The 12,535-nt window shown below is 43.2% G+C and overlaps 1 protein-coding gene across 1 annotated transcript; it reads left to right on the top strand.

Moving 5' to 3' along the window:
- The first annotated feature begins 5,327 nt into the window (after positions 1–5,327).
- On the top strand, positions 5,328–12,535 carry Tmem52b (transmembrane protein 52B). Its single transcript, XM_027429830.2, has 6 exons — positions 5,328–5,420; positions 5,969–6,034; positions 7,131–7,174; positions 8,929–8,967; positions 9,472–9,638; positions 11,634–12,535. The coding sequence occupies exons 1-6, from the start codon at positions 5,328–5,330 to the stop codon at positions 11,876–11,878; spliced, it is 654 nt and encodes a 217-aa protein (XP_027285631.2). The 3' UTR covers positions 11,879–12,535.

Here is a 12,535-nt window from a genome sequence, read left to right as displayed (position 1 = left end):
ATGATGGATTAATAATCACTGAAATGGCAGTACGATGACAAGGACACTTCATTGTTCCCACAGTGACTCAGTTATCTCAGACTCCATCAATATCAAAAGCTATATACAGTGACTGTTATTCTAACTACTTTAGATGAACGGTTCTTGATGTGGTGTTAAGTACATTCACATTGTCATACGGCTGTCACCACCACCCAGAATAATATTCCTATCTTTTCCAGCTGAAGATATCTCACAGCTCCTGTGGTGGTTCATTCTATTCCTGCCTTGTCTGGATCAGTTGGTACCCAGACAGAGTATTTGGGAATGGAGGTTATATTGTACACCTATTTCCTCTGATTTGAAACATTTCTTTGTGGATGGGGGAAGGATGGGATTGATTACTTGGTCTATCCTTGTTTCCCTATCTGTGATGAACAGATTTTGGTCACATCTTGCCACGAAAAGTCACACAACAGATAAATAAAATCAACCAGCACAGATGGTCTATTTATATTCATTCAAAATCCGAAGGCCAAAAGAGTAGAAGCAACTATCCTTCTCCATGTAATGAGGCATTTTCTAGAAGATGGCTTTTGGGCTTCAACTTCAGCACCTGCTCCATCTGGTCTTCATACTAGGCTTTGGACAGGAATTAGATCCTCCCTTGGACCTTCTGGATCCTCAGTCTGCTGGGCAGTACTGCAGAGTCAGACTAGGCAGCCCCTAAAGTCACATGGTACAATCTCATCTAAGAAACTTCTGTCTTTATATCTACATATTCTATCAATTTTGCTTCTTTAAAACATCCTACTGACCCTGTTCCTCCCTGAAGTCAACCCTGTATTTTCTGACCCTTGAATTTCGAGGCTGTACTTTGTGTTAGATTTCTAATCCCATAACAAGCTATCTGAGGTAATCAATGCAAAAGGAGGAAAGGTTTAGATTGCCTCATGGTTTCAAGATTTCATCAATCAATGGTCAGTTATCTCCACTGCTTTTGGACCTGTGGTGAGACAGAACGTTATCATGAAAAGATGCTCAACTCGTGGAGGCCATCACATTCAAGGACCTGTTTCTTGAACCTCTGTTTGTTCCTGCAATCTTCTAACAGTGGGCACAGGCTGGCAACCAGCCCTTCAACACTTTAACCTTTAGTGGGCATTCAATCTCTCTTCCTTCATGCTAGTAGAAGGATTCACCAGTTTTTTTCTTTTATGGGTGACTCAGTTTACTGAGAATTGTGTCTTCAAGGTCCAACCACATTACACACATCACAGCACAGCTTAGAATCGCCTTTCTTCATATAGAATACTTACTTATCTTTTTATCGGTTGATGTGAGTTAATCTCTCTCTCTCTCTCTCTCTCTCTCTCTCTCTCTCTCTCTCTCTCTCTCTCGTGTGTGTGTGTGTGTGTGTGTGTGTGTGTGTGTGTGTGTGTGTGTGTGTGTGTGTTCAGGGTCTCACTGTGTAACCCTGGTTTTAAACTCACTAGGTAAAACAGTAGAACAGGCTGGGTTCAATTCACAGGGATCCTCTTGTCTCTGCTTCCCAAGTGCTAGAATTAAAGACACCACCACATCACCACACTGGGCCTTTTCTCTTGCTCTTAAACCTCCACAGGGATAAGTTTCCGAGAAACTATAAAGACTTTAAGGAATGCAGGATGCTCCTCCAGGTGTCATGCCTTCTCTTTGAGCATGTGTTCTCAGAGCTATAGCTCAAAATGCAGCAAAGGTCAAAGAACTCAGGTGATCATACACAAGGAATTACTTCAGGCTCACGAGGAGTATGCTGAAGCCTCTCCTGTGTCTGTCTCTGTGCTCATCATTATAATTTAAAGAACCATTCCTTAGTTGCCTGTAGTTCCTTGTCTGTGAGTGGGGTCCTGTGAGACTTCCCACCTCCACGTCTATTTGGGTTGTCCTTGTTCAGGTCTAGTTTAGGCATTGTGCTTTTTCTTTGATTTTTTTAAACTTAAATTCTTTAATTACTACTCATATTTACATATCCACCCCCCATTCACTCGCTTTCCCATCCTCCCATGTTCTCCATCAAGCCCCCTAACCCATCCCTCAACTCCTCCCCAGGGATAGTGAGGCCCTCCACCAGGGACCTTCAAAGTCTGTCATATCGTTTGTGGGAGGACCTAGGCCCTCCTTGCTGTATCTGGGCTGTAATAGTATCCCTCCATAGGGAATTGTATTTTTAAGGTACCATGAATGGTGCTAAGGCTGAGAGAGGAAAAAATAATCTTCTCCAAGGAGACCTGTCATTGATTATCCAACACCAAGTGGTCAGTCTTCAAATCAACCAAACAAGTACGCACAAGTAATACTAAGTGGAATGAGTAGGAGAATTTGTAATTTAAATTAAAAGGTTTTTTTAAAGCATTATCATACTAATCCTATAGCCACTAAGAGATGCATTCTTCCTGAGAGCTTGCAAGTGGGTCCTCTGCCATGACAGCCTTCAGACAAGAATGCTGCTAAGCAGACACTTTCATCTCAGCCTTGTAGAAACCCAAGCAATGGACCCAGCTAAGCTTTATACACATTTCTGGCCCTACTGTGAATGCTATTGATTTGTGTGTGTGTGTGTGTGTGTGTGTGTGTGTGTGTGTGTGTGTGTGGTGTGTGTGTGTGTGTGTGTTCATTGCCTTATACTGTTACTCACACAATTTATAGTAATGAGCTACATGGCATTTAAACCATACATCCTTTGATAAACTAAATCCTCCTGTCTTGTTTAACTTCCCTACGTTTAGCACAAAGCCAGGCATTTGATCACCAACACAGCACAAAGTGGCACATGCTTGCAATCCCAGCACTGGGAAGGTAAAAGCAAGATCAGAAGTCAAGGTCATCCTTAGCTCCATAAAAAGTTTGAGGTCAGACATGAAACTCTGTCTCAAGAGTGGAAAAACATCCTGTTTAATCCTGTTACTAATTCTCAGTGCCTCTGCGGTTGGAATTCAGTATCTACACTGTGATGATCTTGGCTCCTCAAACAGAGACACTTCCTAGTGAAACACCCACGAGTTTGAGAATAAAACTGACTTCTGCCACCTTCTCAATTCTTGAAATCATGGCTGTGACCCAACCCACTGCTCAGTCATGTGCAGCTTGATGATGGTGGCTCAGGGTACCAATAGTCCTGCTCCCTATTTTATGGAGGCATAGAAAGGAAGGAGAGCAGGGAAGGGGTGCACCTGACAGCCAAGGTCAAAGAATAATCAAAGGGACCACAGGTAGCAATTCTTTTGCTACACTTGTGAGAGTGGTTGTATAACAATTCCCCCCAAGCACAGGTCTGGGCATGTGTGACTCCCACTGGCCCCAGTCTCAGTCCTTCACAATGTGAGCACAAGCTAATGATTCATAGAATGGGGTTATGTAGGCTGGTAATGAGAGTACTCCCATCTCCCTAGCTCCATGCCTCCCCCCTCCTTATGCCCTGTATGCCTTCAGTTTTCTTCTCTGACTGATCTTTCCTCTACCATCATTTCTTCCTTAAAGACTGTTATTCTAATGTGTCACAGGACAATGACACATTAGAATAAATAAATGAAGCTCTATCTCCTTGTTGGGTGGGGTGGGGGGGATAAGAAAGAAATAGTACCAGTAATTCTGAAAAAATTAAAAGCAAGGCAGCCATTAACAGAAAGCCTGTTTTGTTCAGGCCTGTTAAGAAGCTTGGGGGCAAGAAAGATGATTGCAATCATGTGGCCAGAAATTGCCATGGGGAGAAAGCCAAAGTAATTGGAAAACCTGTTCATGCAGGTGAAGGCTGGTCTGGGTAGAAGTAATGGTGGGGCTAGCCGTGTGAACTGTTCAAGAAAAAAAGAATCCTAGGAAGGTATAGTGCCATCTAGAGAGACTGGTAGAAAGACGAGATAGGCATAGTGGACATTAACGGCCCAGCATAGTAGAAGGACTATCACATAGAAGACAGAGCTAAATTCAAAGCGTCTTAACCAACACCAAATGCTGGCTAACAGAACAGTAATAGACATCACAAAGATTCATTTTTTTTTTTTTACTTTGTCTGTACAAGTAGTTTGCCTTTGTGTATGTATACTCACTGCACACCTGCCTGGTTCCTAAGGAGGACAGAAGGTGCCAGATCCCTCTGGAATCGTAGTTACAATTCATGAGTCACTGTGTGAGTGCTGAGAGCTAGACTGCTTTTCGGATCACATCAAACTGAGCTGTCAGAGAGATGGAAGGCCTTTCCTAAGATCCCACTGCTAACAAGTCTTTAAACAAGTAACCTCACCAATCCCTTGAGCTGGACTCTTAGCCAGGGTTGTTTACGATTTTTCCTACAAGAAAAGGAAAAGGGAGGGGTTTGTGGGGTTTTCCACTACATGGTGTTTAAATAGAAATATTCTATGCAAGATGCTCCCTTGTCCCTGATTCTTTTTTCTCTATTAAACAAAGGCCAATGTAAGTCCAGTGGGCATCTTTTATACCCCTACTGTATGACTGGGAGCAGTAAGGCCCAGGCTTAATGAAAGGCTGTAAAAATGTAGTCCTACAAAATACCTTCTCATGAAATTTTCTATTGAAATCTGGAAAACACTTTTCACTCAAGAGCTTATAAATGGGTAGACTTGGAAAGACCAACATTGTACCAGGGAGTTCCCTCATTGTTTGCTTTCCTTTGCTGAGAAAAGGAAATTGTTTATATTCTACATTCCAACATCACATTGTCACAGTGTGATAATATGATTTGTGAGGTCTTGAGTGTGATGGAGCTCACCTGCAGCCTGCCCTCATTCATTAGAAAACAGCTGAAATGTGATTTTGTTCAGTCCTGAGAAATGGACATGTCACTGTAAACACTAAATGTTCTTATGACTTTGAGCTGGGTACAGGATTCTGCTTAAATGTCAGGCATTCATGTGGTATTCGCTATTTCCATATTTTTCTTTATGACCATTTATAACCTTCCATTGTTGTGTGCCTGTTTTTAGGCGTGACTTTAAGTTTTATTTTATTGTGGCTGATATGTTTTTTGAGGTAGCAGTCTTGTTGTTTCCTAGGGTAGCCTCATGTTCCTGAACTAGACTCAAATGATCTCCTGCCTTAGCTTTCTGAGTAGATGGAGCCACAATTATACACACTATGCGTGGTTCTTAAGTGGCAACATCACAATAGTGCCGGGACAGGTACCAAGATAGACGGAGAAACAGAGGGGGTTATCCTGGAAACCTATTTTTTTTTTAAACTTTGCCTGTGTGACTAACTTCTTTCAATGGGATTGAAACTGAAGTAGAATAGGGGCCAAGAAGATTGATTGCACCGAGTGAGTCTGGTTTTCAAACCCATCTCCTACTCTAAAGATGGGAGAGCTTTCTGGCTCATTTGGAATCCCTCAGTCCTGCCGATTGGCTGTGATAAATGACCCAGAACAAGCAGGGTTGATTATCAACACAGTGAGGGGAGGGTTTCAAGGAGCAAGAAAGGGGATGCCAATCACATGGAGAGGGGTGGAGGGATATTGGCAGAGTGACTTTCAGACTACAGCGGTCATCCAGGAACCAAGAGTGTAGCCAGTTACCTGATGAACATAAGAAGGCATCTGGTCACTCGCAAGCTGCCTTTGACCTATTTCAAATCCAAGTCTCTTGTTATAGACTGGAAAAAAAGTCTAATTCAGAGGACAGATGTGTCCTTTAATGCCTTTCCATTAGGGATAGGGCGAGGCAGTTTAGATATAGAGAAAGATTTGATAATCGAAAGGAAGGCAAGAAGAAACAAATGTGGAGACCATGTGAAGAGAAATAGAGAAAGCATAAAAACCTAATAGGGAAGAAGAAAGAGAAGTTCTGAAGTTTAAAGGAAGGGGGAATAAAGGGGGCGGGGCGTTGATTCATTGCTGAGGAAAATTTTCTCGTTAGGAATTCAGGACCACGAAGTTCCACGTGGCACTGAGCATGGCTAGGATACAGCAGATGCACCTGGCGTGATCCTTCTGGACCAGGTGTTCAGCCTAATGGCAGCCCGGAGTCGAGTGGTGATGGCCTCTGTCCTGGTTTATTTCATCCAGGTGAGTTCAGTTGTGAAAAAAATGAGAAGAAGCTGTCTTTGCTTATTTCTTTAGCTTACTGACTCTGGGAGGAAATGGATGGAGTAAGGAACAGATGGGGTCAGGAAGGAGTAACGTACACTGCACCCTTGGTATAGGAGTCTCAAAGATTGTGCACACTGTGTGTGTGTGTGGGGGGGTGAGTGCTGAGGGAAAGAGGGACAGAAGTTAGGACAGTCAGGAACAGAAGTTAGGACAATCAGGGATGGCCCATGCTGCTACACCTGGCTTTAACAAGGGTGTTGGGATTCAAACTCAGTTTCTCATGCTTGCACAGTAAGCACTTTACCTACTGAGCCATCCTACCGGCACCAGAGGACTCTTTAATAATATTTTAATATTTTAAGGCTTTTATTTTACCCCAAGGTGAAAGAGAAGCCTGTGAGTCGCCCATTAGCTGAGAAAAGAATGGATAGACTGAAAGATTCTGGACAAATACTAGGGCCAAGTTCACATAGCTAGGAGGTCTAGCAGAGAAAGAAACAGTACAGAAACTAGACGGGATCACATTCCTAGGCGAGGAGCAGACTGTGTGCTTGGCTGCCCACACAAGTTAGCTGATATATGAAAGTACATGTTTTCTTGTATGTTCTCTCATCTTCCTCTTTCCCTTCTCTTTTCTTCCTTCTTTCTTTGCTAACATCTTGTCCCTCCATTACTCTTCTTGTGTGATGAGTTACTGATACATTGAAGGCTGGATTCAACTTTCAACTGGGGAGGGACAAGAAAGACAATAATAATGTCCCAGGGGATGGGTCAGGAGATTTCCAGGGTGACAAACTGATACAGAAGGCTGTCCATCATTCCCCAAGGTAGTGATGTTCAGCCACTATCCAAACCCCAACATCCCTGCCCTTCCAAGAGCTTATGCCTTGTGAGAAGCAGCCATGGGCAAAGGAATGATCACCATCACGGCCCAGTACAGACCAACCCTCCAGCCCTAGCCCTCATCTTTACAAGTCAGTATGACTGAGCACAGCCCTGAGGGATGATTGTCAGGCTGCCGAATGCTGCAGATGTGACTATTTCCCTGAGTGAGATTATTTCCTTCCCACAGCTTCCTGGAGCCGGATGCCAGGAGAACTGTGTCAATGCTGAACAGTAAGTGTCTGAGAGTTCAAGCCTGGAGGAAGGCGAGTCAGACAAAGCACCAACACCCAAACAGAGGTCAAAACATCAGTGCATAGCTCTGACTTCCTTTTTTACTTAAGTGGGCACCACCTACCTGCACAGACATGTATGTCATCTGAAGTGCTCAGACTAACCCCGCCAATAGCACTTTTGTGTGTGTGTGTGTGTGTGTGTGTGTGTGTGTGTGTGTGTGTGTGTGTGTGTGTGTGTGAGCCTGAGCCAGTCTTCCCATCAGCATAGCACAATTAGTTTAAATACATGTAGTCAAGGAGACCTGCAAATGGCTTCCTTCGCCATGTTTTCCAATGACTCAGCAGGGCAGACTGGGTTCAACAGCCAGTCACTGGCTTATCTGTTTGGGTGATTCCCATAGTAGCATGTTCACTTGAAATCCTTAGTGTCAATTGAGGACAGACAATAACAATCCTGTTTACGCTAAAGAAAAACATGTCTTCCACGGTGGACTCATTTCCCTGAAGCCAACTGTATCAGATATGAGGGGAATTAAGCAACTAAGGATCACTGTAATTACTTGGCATGAGTATATTTGTCACTGGCTGTGTGACATTGAGGATGTGGACAACTGCCGCTGTATGGAATCTACTGTGGAAGTGAAAGGCTTTGAACAAATGATGAATGGGAGAAGCAGGATGATTCCTGTTCCAGGGAAAATGCAGACTGCAGTTTCTATGGGAGTGTGACCAAACAGGGAATGCAAGAATAGATCTCAATATACATTTAGTGGTGGTCTTTTCATTGTCATTTTAATGACAAAACAGGGTACATCTTTAAAGACACACACATTCCTTTCTCCACTTCTGACTCTCGGTTTTAGTCTCTCCCACGATGTCCCTCCTGTCATCCCTGCAGAGAAAGTTTACAACTGCTGAAGGTCTCCTTGCATGAAGCCGGCCTCTCCCTTTTCTCCCTTCCCGTTTTGTCTCAGTGCATGCACCCACCAGCTCTGATCTGAGACGTGAAAGTGTAGGCCCTTTTTAGGGGAGGGTGTTGCAAGAACTTGTGAAATATCAATTACAAACGCAACTCCTTTTGTGTCTTTAACTGACATTTTCCTGATGTGGACATTTTATTGGCCTCACATGCATATGAATTGAAGGTTCATGTCTGTTTTCAAAGCCACTCCTTAACAATTTGTATGCCAAATTCTTCCTTGGCAATTTCCTTCATAGCAGCTCACAATAGTCATGAGGAAATTTTCTTTTCCTTTGATTTTATATCAGTTTGGAAAGGATAAGTTTTCATCAGAGCATTTTTCAAACAAAATTCATCGACTGTTTCTCTTCTCCTCCTCTCCTTTCTTAGGTCCTCCCATGCCCCTAATTCTTTCCACAGCCACTCTTTCTAATGCAATTTTTAGTGACTAACAAAATGATTTGCACAGCAATGCCACCTTTTTTATATATAAAACTCTATTCATCTAGTTACATTGGATTTTATAAAAAGTATGTCTTAGGTGAGCATGGTGGCCTAAGCCTTTAATCCCAGCACTGGGAAGGCAGAGGTAGGTGGATCTCTGTGGGTTCAAAGACAGTCTGATCTACAAACTGAGTTCCAGGCCAGCCAAGGCTACAAAGTGAGGGCTTTCTTAAAAAGAATTAGGTCTTGATATTTTTAATTATAACATAACATTAAATGTAACAAATGATTGTTGCAGCTCTCACTATTGATTTTTTAATATAATAAACTCCATTCTTTCTCCACAGTTGCCTGTCGACCGACTGGGTACATCTCTGGTATATATGGTAAGTCTGTGTTATATAATAACCTCAAAGAGACTTCCTTTTGCAGGTGCATTATTTTATTTAAGTTTTTGGTATGCTAATTATTAATATGAATAAAAACAGAACTGTATTTCACAGTAAAGTTTCCTTAGTTCATCCCTAACCTATGTGACAATACATCATGATTTTCTCCTTCAATATAATCTCTTCAGCCAATGTCAAGAGATTATAGTGCCTATAATCTCTTATAGTTATGTCTTAGCATGTGCCTAAGACATAACTTCTGCACAGTGAAGTGAGAAGCAGCCCCTTCAAACTACCATCAATATTGTTTGTTCTCATGATTGACCTAGTCTTGCTGAAAAATCCATGGCTGATAGATGCAAAAGGAAACCCTAGTGATTAGAGCCTCATTGGTGTTCTATAAAAGATCATCAACAATCAAGATCAGACATTAACGGGTCGTTATGTCAGAGCTGGAAAAGCAGCTGACCACAGCTTGGACTTGATAGGTGGCTCTTGCAGGTTGCTGGTGGTAGTCGGTGCATTGCTTCTCCTGTGCGGCCTGACTTCAGTGTGCTTCCGCTGCTGTCTGAGCCGTCCAGAAAATGGGGAAGATGGGGCCCCACCACCCTATGAAGTGACCGTCATTGCTTTTGACCATGACAGCACTCTGCAGAGTACCATCACATGTGAGTGCACTCAACTTAGAATGCCAAGAAATGGGGCTCAGTCTTAAGGAAGTATGGAAAGGTATGGAGGTGTATGGTGAACTGCCAACTAGCATTGAGTGTTTGGGGATTCAGAGTAATTTCAATTTCCAGAAACCCATTGTGTGGTGTCCTGGGATATCACTGATAACTGTATTCTCAAGTTTTTGGCTGATAATAAATTGATGAACAAAGTAAAATATTAGAGCCAAGGTTCACATGGTTTCCTTCCTTCCTTCCTTCCTTCCTTCCTTCCTTCCTTCCTTCCTTCCTTCGTTCATGTCTTCATTCATGCTTTTCTTCATTATTCCATCTCTCCCTCTCTTGCCCCCCTCTCTCTTTCTTTCTTTTTTTCTGTCCAGTCTCTTGTAACTTAGACTGGCTCCTGATCCTCTTACTTCCCTCCTTCCCCTCAAGAGTGATGGAATTAAAGTGTGTACTCCCTACCACCTAGCTACATTCTCTTTCTTACATTTTTTGTGATGCTAGGGCTGGAACACAGGGCTGGACATGTATGTTACTGATGAGATCTCCTAGACTCTTAATTTTTTTTTTATTTTAAGAAATGCTTGTGCTAAATTGGCCTGGTTATCCTTGAATTTACACTGTAGGTCAGGCAGGCCTTAAGAACATAATGCTTCTGCCTTAGCCTCTCAATTGGTTGGAATTACAGACCTGCACTACCTGATTTGGTTTACACTATATTTTTATATCTTTTTTAAAAAAATTGGTGTTTTACACTTTCAGTTTGGTATTCCTCATGCCTTGCTATGCTAAATTTTAGCCCCAACATCTCTTTGATGAGTGTGATAGGGATTTTTCCTTTACCTTCTTCTGTTCTGTTTTATTTACTTGTTTGTTGGTTTATATTTTGAATCAGGGTCATTCTATGTAGTCCTGGCTGTCCTGGAATGGTCTCTGTAGGGAAAGTTGGTTTTGAACTCAGAGAATCACCTACCTGTAGGATTAAGGTCTCTTTATTCCAGAAGACACCAAGGTAAAACACAGGCCAGAGCTAGGTTATAGAACCCAGCCAGCGCGGCCAGAACCAAAGGGCCAGGGTCCCCACGTGCAGCCCCTTAAGAAGCTCCCCTACATCACCCCGGCTTTCCTTCACCACGCCCTTATGGGCGAGTCCCGAGTCCACCTGCTACCTGTCCCAGGACTATTGGGCGGGGATAGGATGTCTCCCTACACCTACCTCTAATTTTAGTCCATCTTCCTCTGTTCTTTATGAAAGTATTCTTTCCTAAAATCTAGGAGCAAAATCAAGTTAGAATGACAGAGGATAAGACCCTGTGGCATTTATCAGAAATAAGAGCAGCATAATCTGTGACTGATGAATGACAAATATGGCAGAAATAAGTATTTGAAAGGGGTTTGTGTCCTGTGGTGGTGGCTCACACCTCTAATCCCAGCGCTCAGGAGGCAGAAGCAGGGGCATCTCTGTGAGTTCTAAGCCAGCCTGGTCTACAGAAGTAGTTCCAGGACAGTGAGAGCTACACAAAGAAATTCTGTCAAAAACAAAACAAAACAAAAAGGTGGGACTGTAATATTGGAAGGGATCTTAATGTAAGGGTGGAGCTGGGCTGGAACTCAGGAGAACAGTGCTTGCCTAGCTCGTGTGTGGATGTGTGTGGATGCGTGTGGTATGTGTGGTGTGTGTGGTGTGTGTGGATGTGTGTGGATGTGTGTGGGTGTGGGCTTGATTCCTAGCCTAGCAAAATAGGAAAAACCTGGAAGGAGGGATGAACTGTGGAAACGCAGCTCGGATTACTCAGACATCAGGGAAAGCACATTCTCCTGAAAGATGTATAGTTAGTCATAAGTAATCTTTGAAGGATTTTTGTAAACTTTGTCAACCGTTGTGGCAAGGAGTGTGGAAATAGGTTAAAGAAAAAGAAAAGTGAGGTGTGATGTAAATCTCATTACCTTTGTATGTCACCATCTCTAACCAACTGTCTTCTTCCCTCACAGCCCTTCAGTCTGTGTTTGGCCCCGCAGCTCGGAGAATACTTGCAGTGGCCCACGCACACAGCTCCCTGGGCCAGCTGCCCTCCTCTCTGGACACACTTCCAGGCTACGAGGAAGCTCTTGGCATGAGCCGATTCACAGTGGCAAGGTGTGGGCAGAAAGCTCCTGAGTTACCCTCAGTGCCAGAGGAAACACAGCTGCCTCCCACAGGGAAGGGCTCCCCTCAGACAGAACTCCCCTCACACTGATGACAACAATGTTGATTGTATTCCTAATAACCGAGGCACCCGTAGAGTTGGGAAAGAGTCACAGACAGACTATATATAGAGTCTTTTGTACCATCTGAAAGGTTCAGGATACCATCTAGACATAGTTCTGTCAACAAGGTAGGCTCTCACTCTCCATTTACAATAATGTGCTTTTTCTGACACACAGTTTTCTAATCGGAATTCTAACTCCTCATCCAATGGTCAAAGTTTGCAACTCACCTCTAGCTATATTGATCACCTCCAAAGCAGGGGAGCATTAAGGTTTTCTTGAGTTCCTTCAACTATGACATGCTTCTAAAGTTCCTTTTACCAAACAATACTGCAATTTTCTCTTTTGTTTGACTTCGGTAACCTCTAAGGGAAACACAATGCAAGCGCAGCCACTGACATCAGTGCACCAAACACTCGTATCTTTCCTTCTAGGGAGCAACCACCACTATGCTGAACAAAGATGGCCACCTTGTACATCACATAATACCCACTGGGACTTGTAGATTGCAGGGGGTGCTGATGAGAGTGGAGAAACTATAATACAATATGTGCCACATGTCGAAACCTTTTTATCATTTTTGTCCCATGTACAAGTGTGAAACATGGCACAGAGAACAACAATGGTCCTAGAGCCTTGTCCTGCAA

This window comes from Cricetulus griseus, chromosome 8 (genome assembly GCF_003668045.3).
Source record: "Cricetulus griseus strain 17A/GY chromosome 8, alternate assembly CriGri-PICRH-1.0, whole genome shotgun sequence".
Lineage (NCBI taxonomy): Eukaryota > Metazoa > Chordata > Mammalia > Rodentia > Cricetidae > Cricetulus > Cricetulus griseus.
This window is presented reverse-complemented; position numbering and strand designations above follow the sequence as displayed.

Bases quoted from the DNA above. Each gene is read 5' to 3' on its own strand.
- Tmem52b (XM_027429830.2), top strand. From the start codon at position 5,328: ATGGGAGAGCTTTCTGGCTCATTTGGAATCCCTCAGTCCTGCCGATTG. The intron at 6,035-7,130 runs GTGAGTTCAGTT...TCCTTCCCACAG, and splicing joins TCCTGGTTTATTTCATCCAG to CTTCCTGGAGCCGGATGCCA. The intron at 8,968-9,471 runs GTAAGTCTGTGT...TGGCTCTTGCAG, and splicing joins GTACATCTCTGGTATATATG to GTTGCTGGTGGTAGTCGGTG.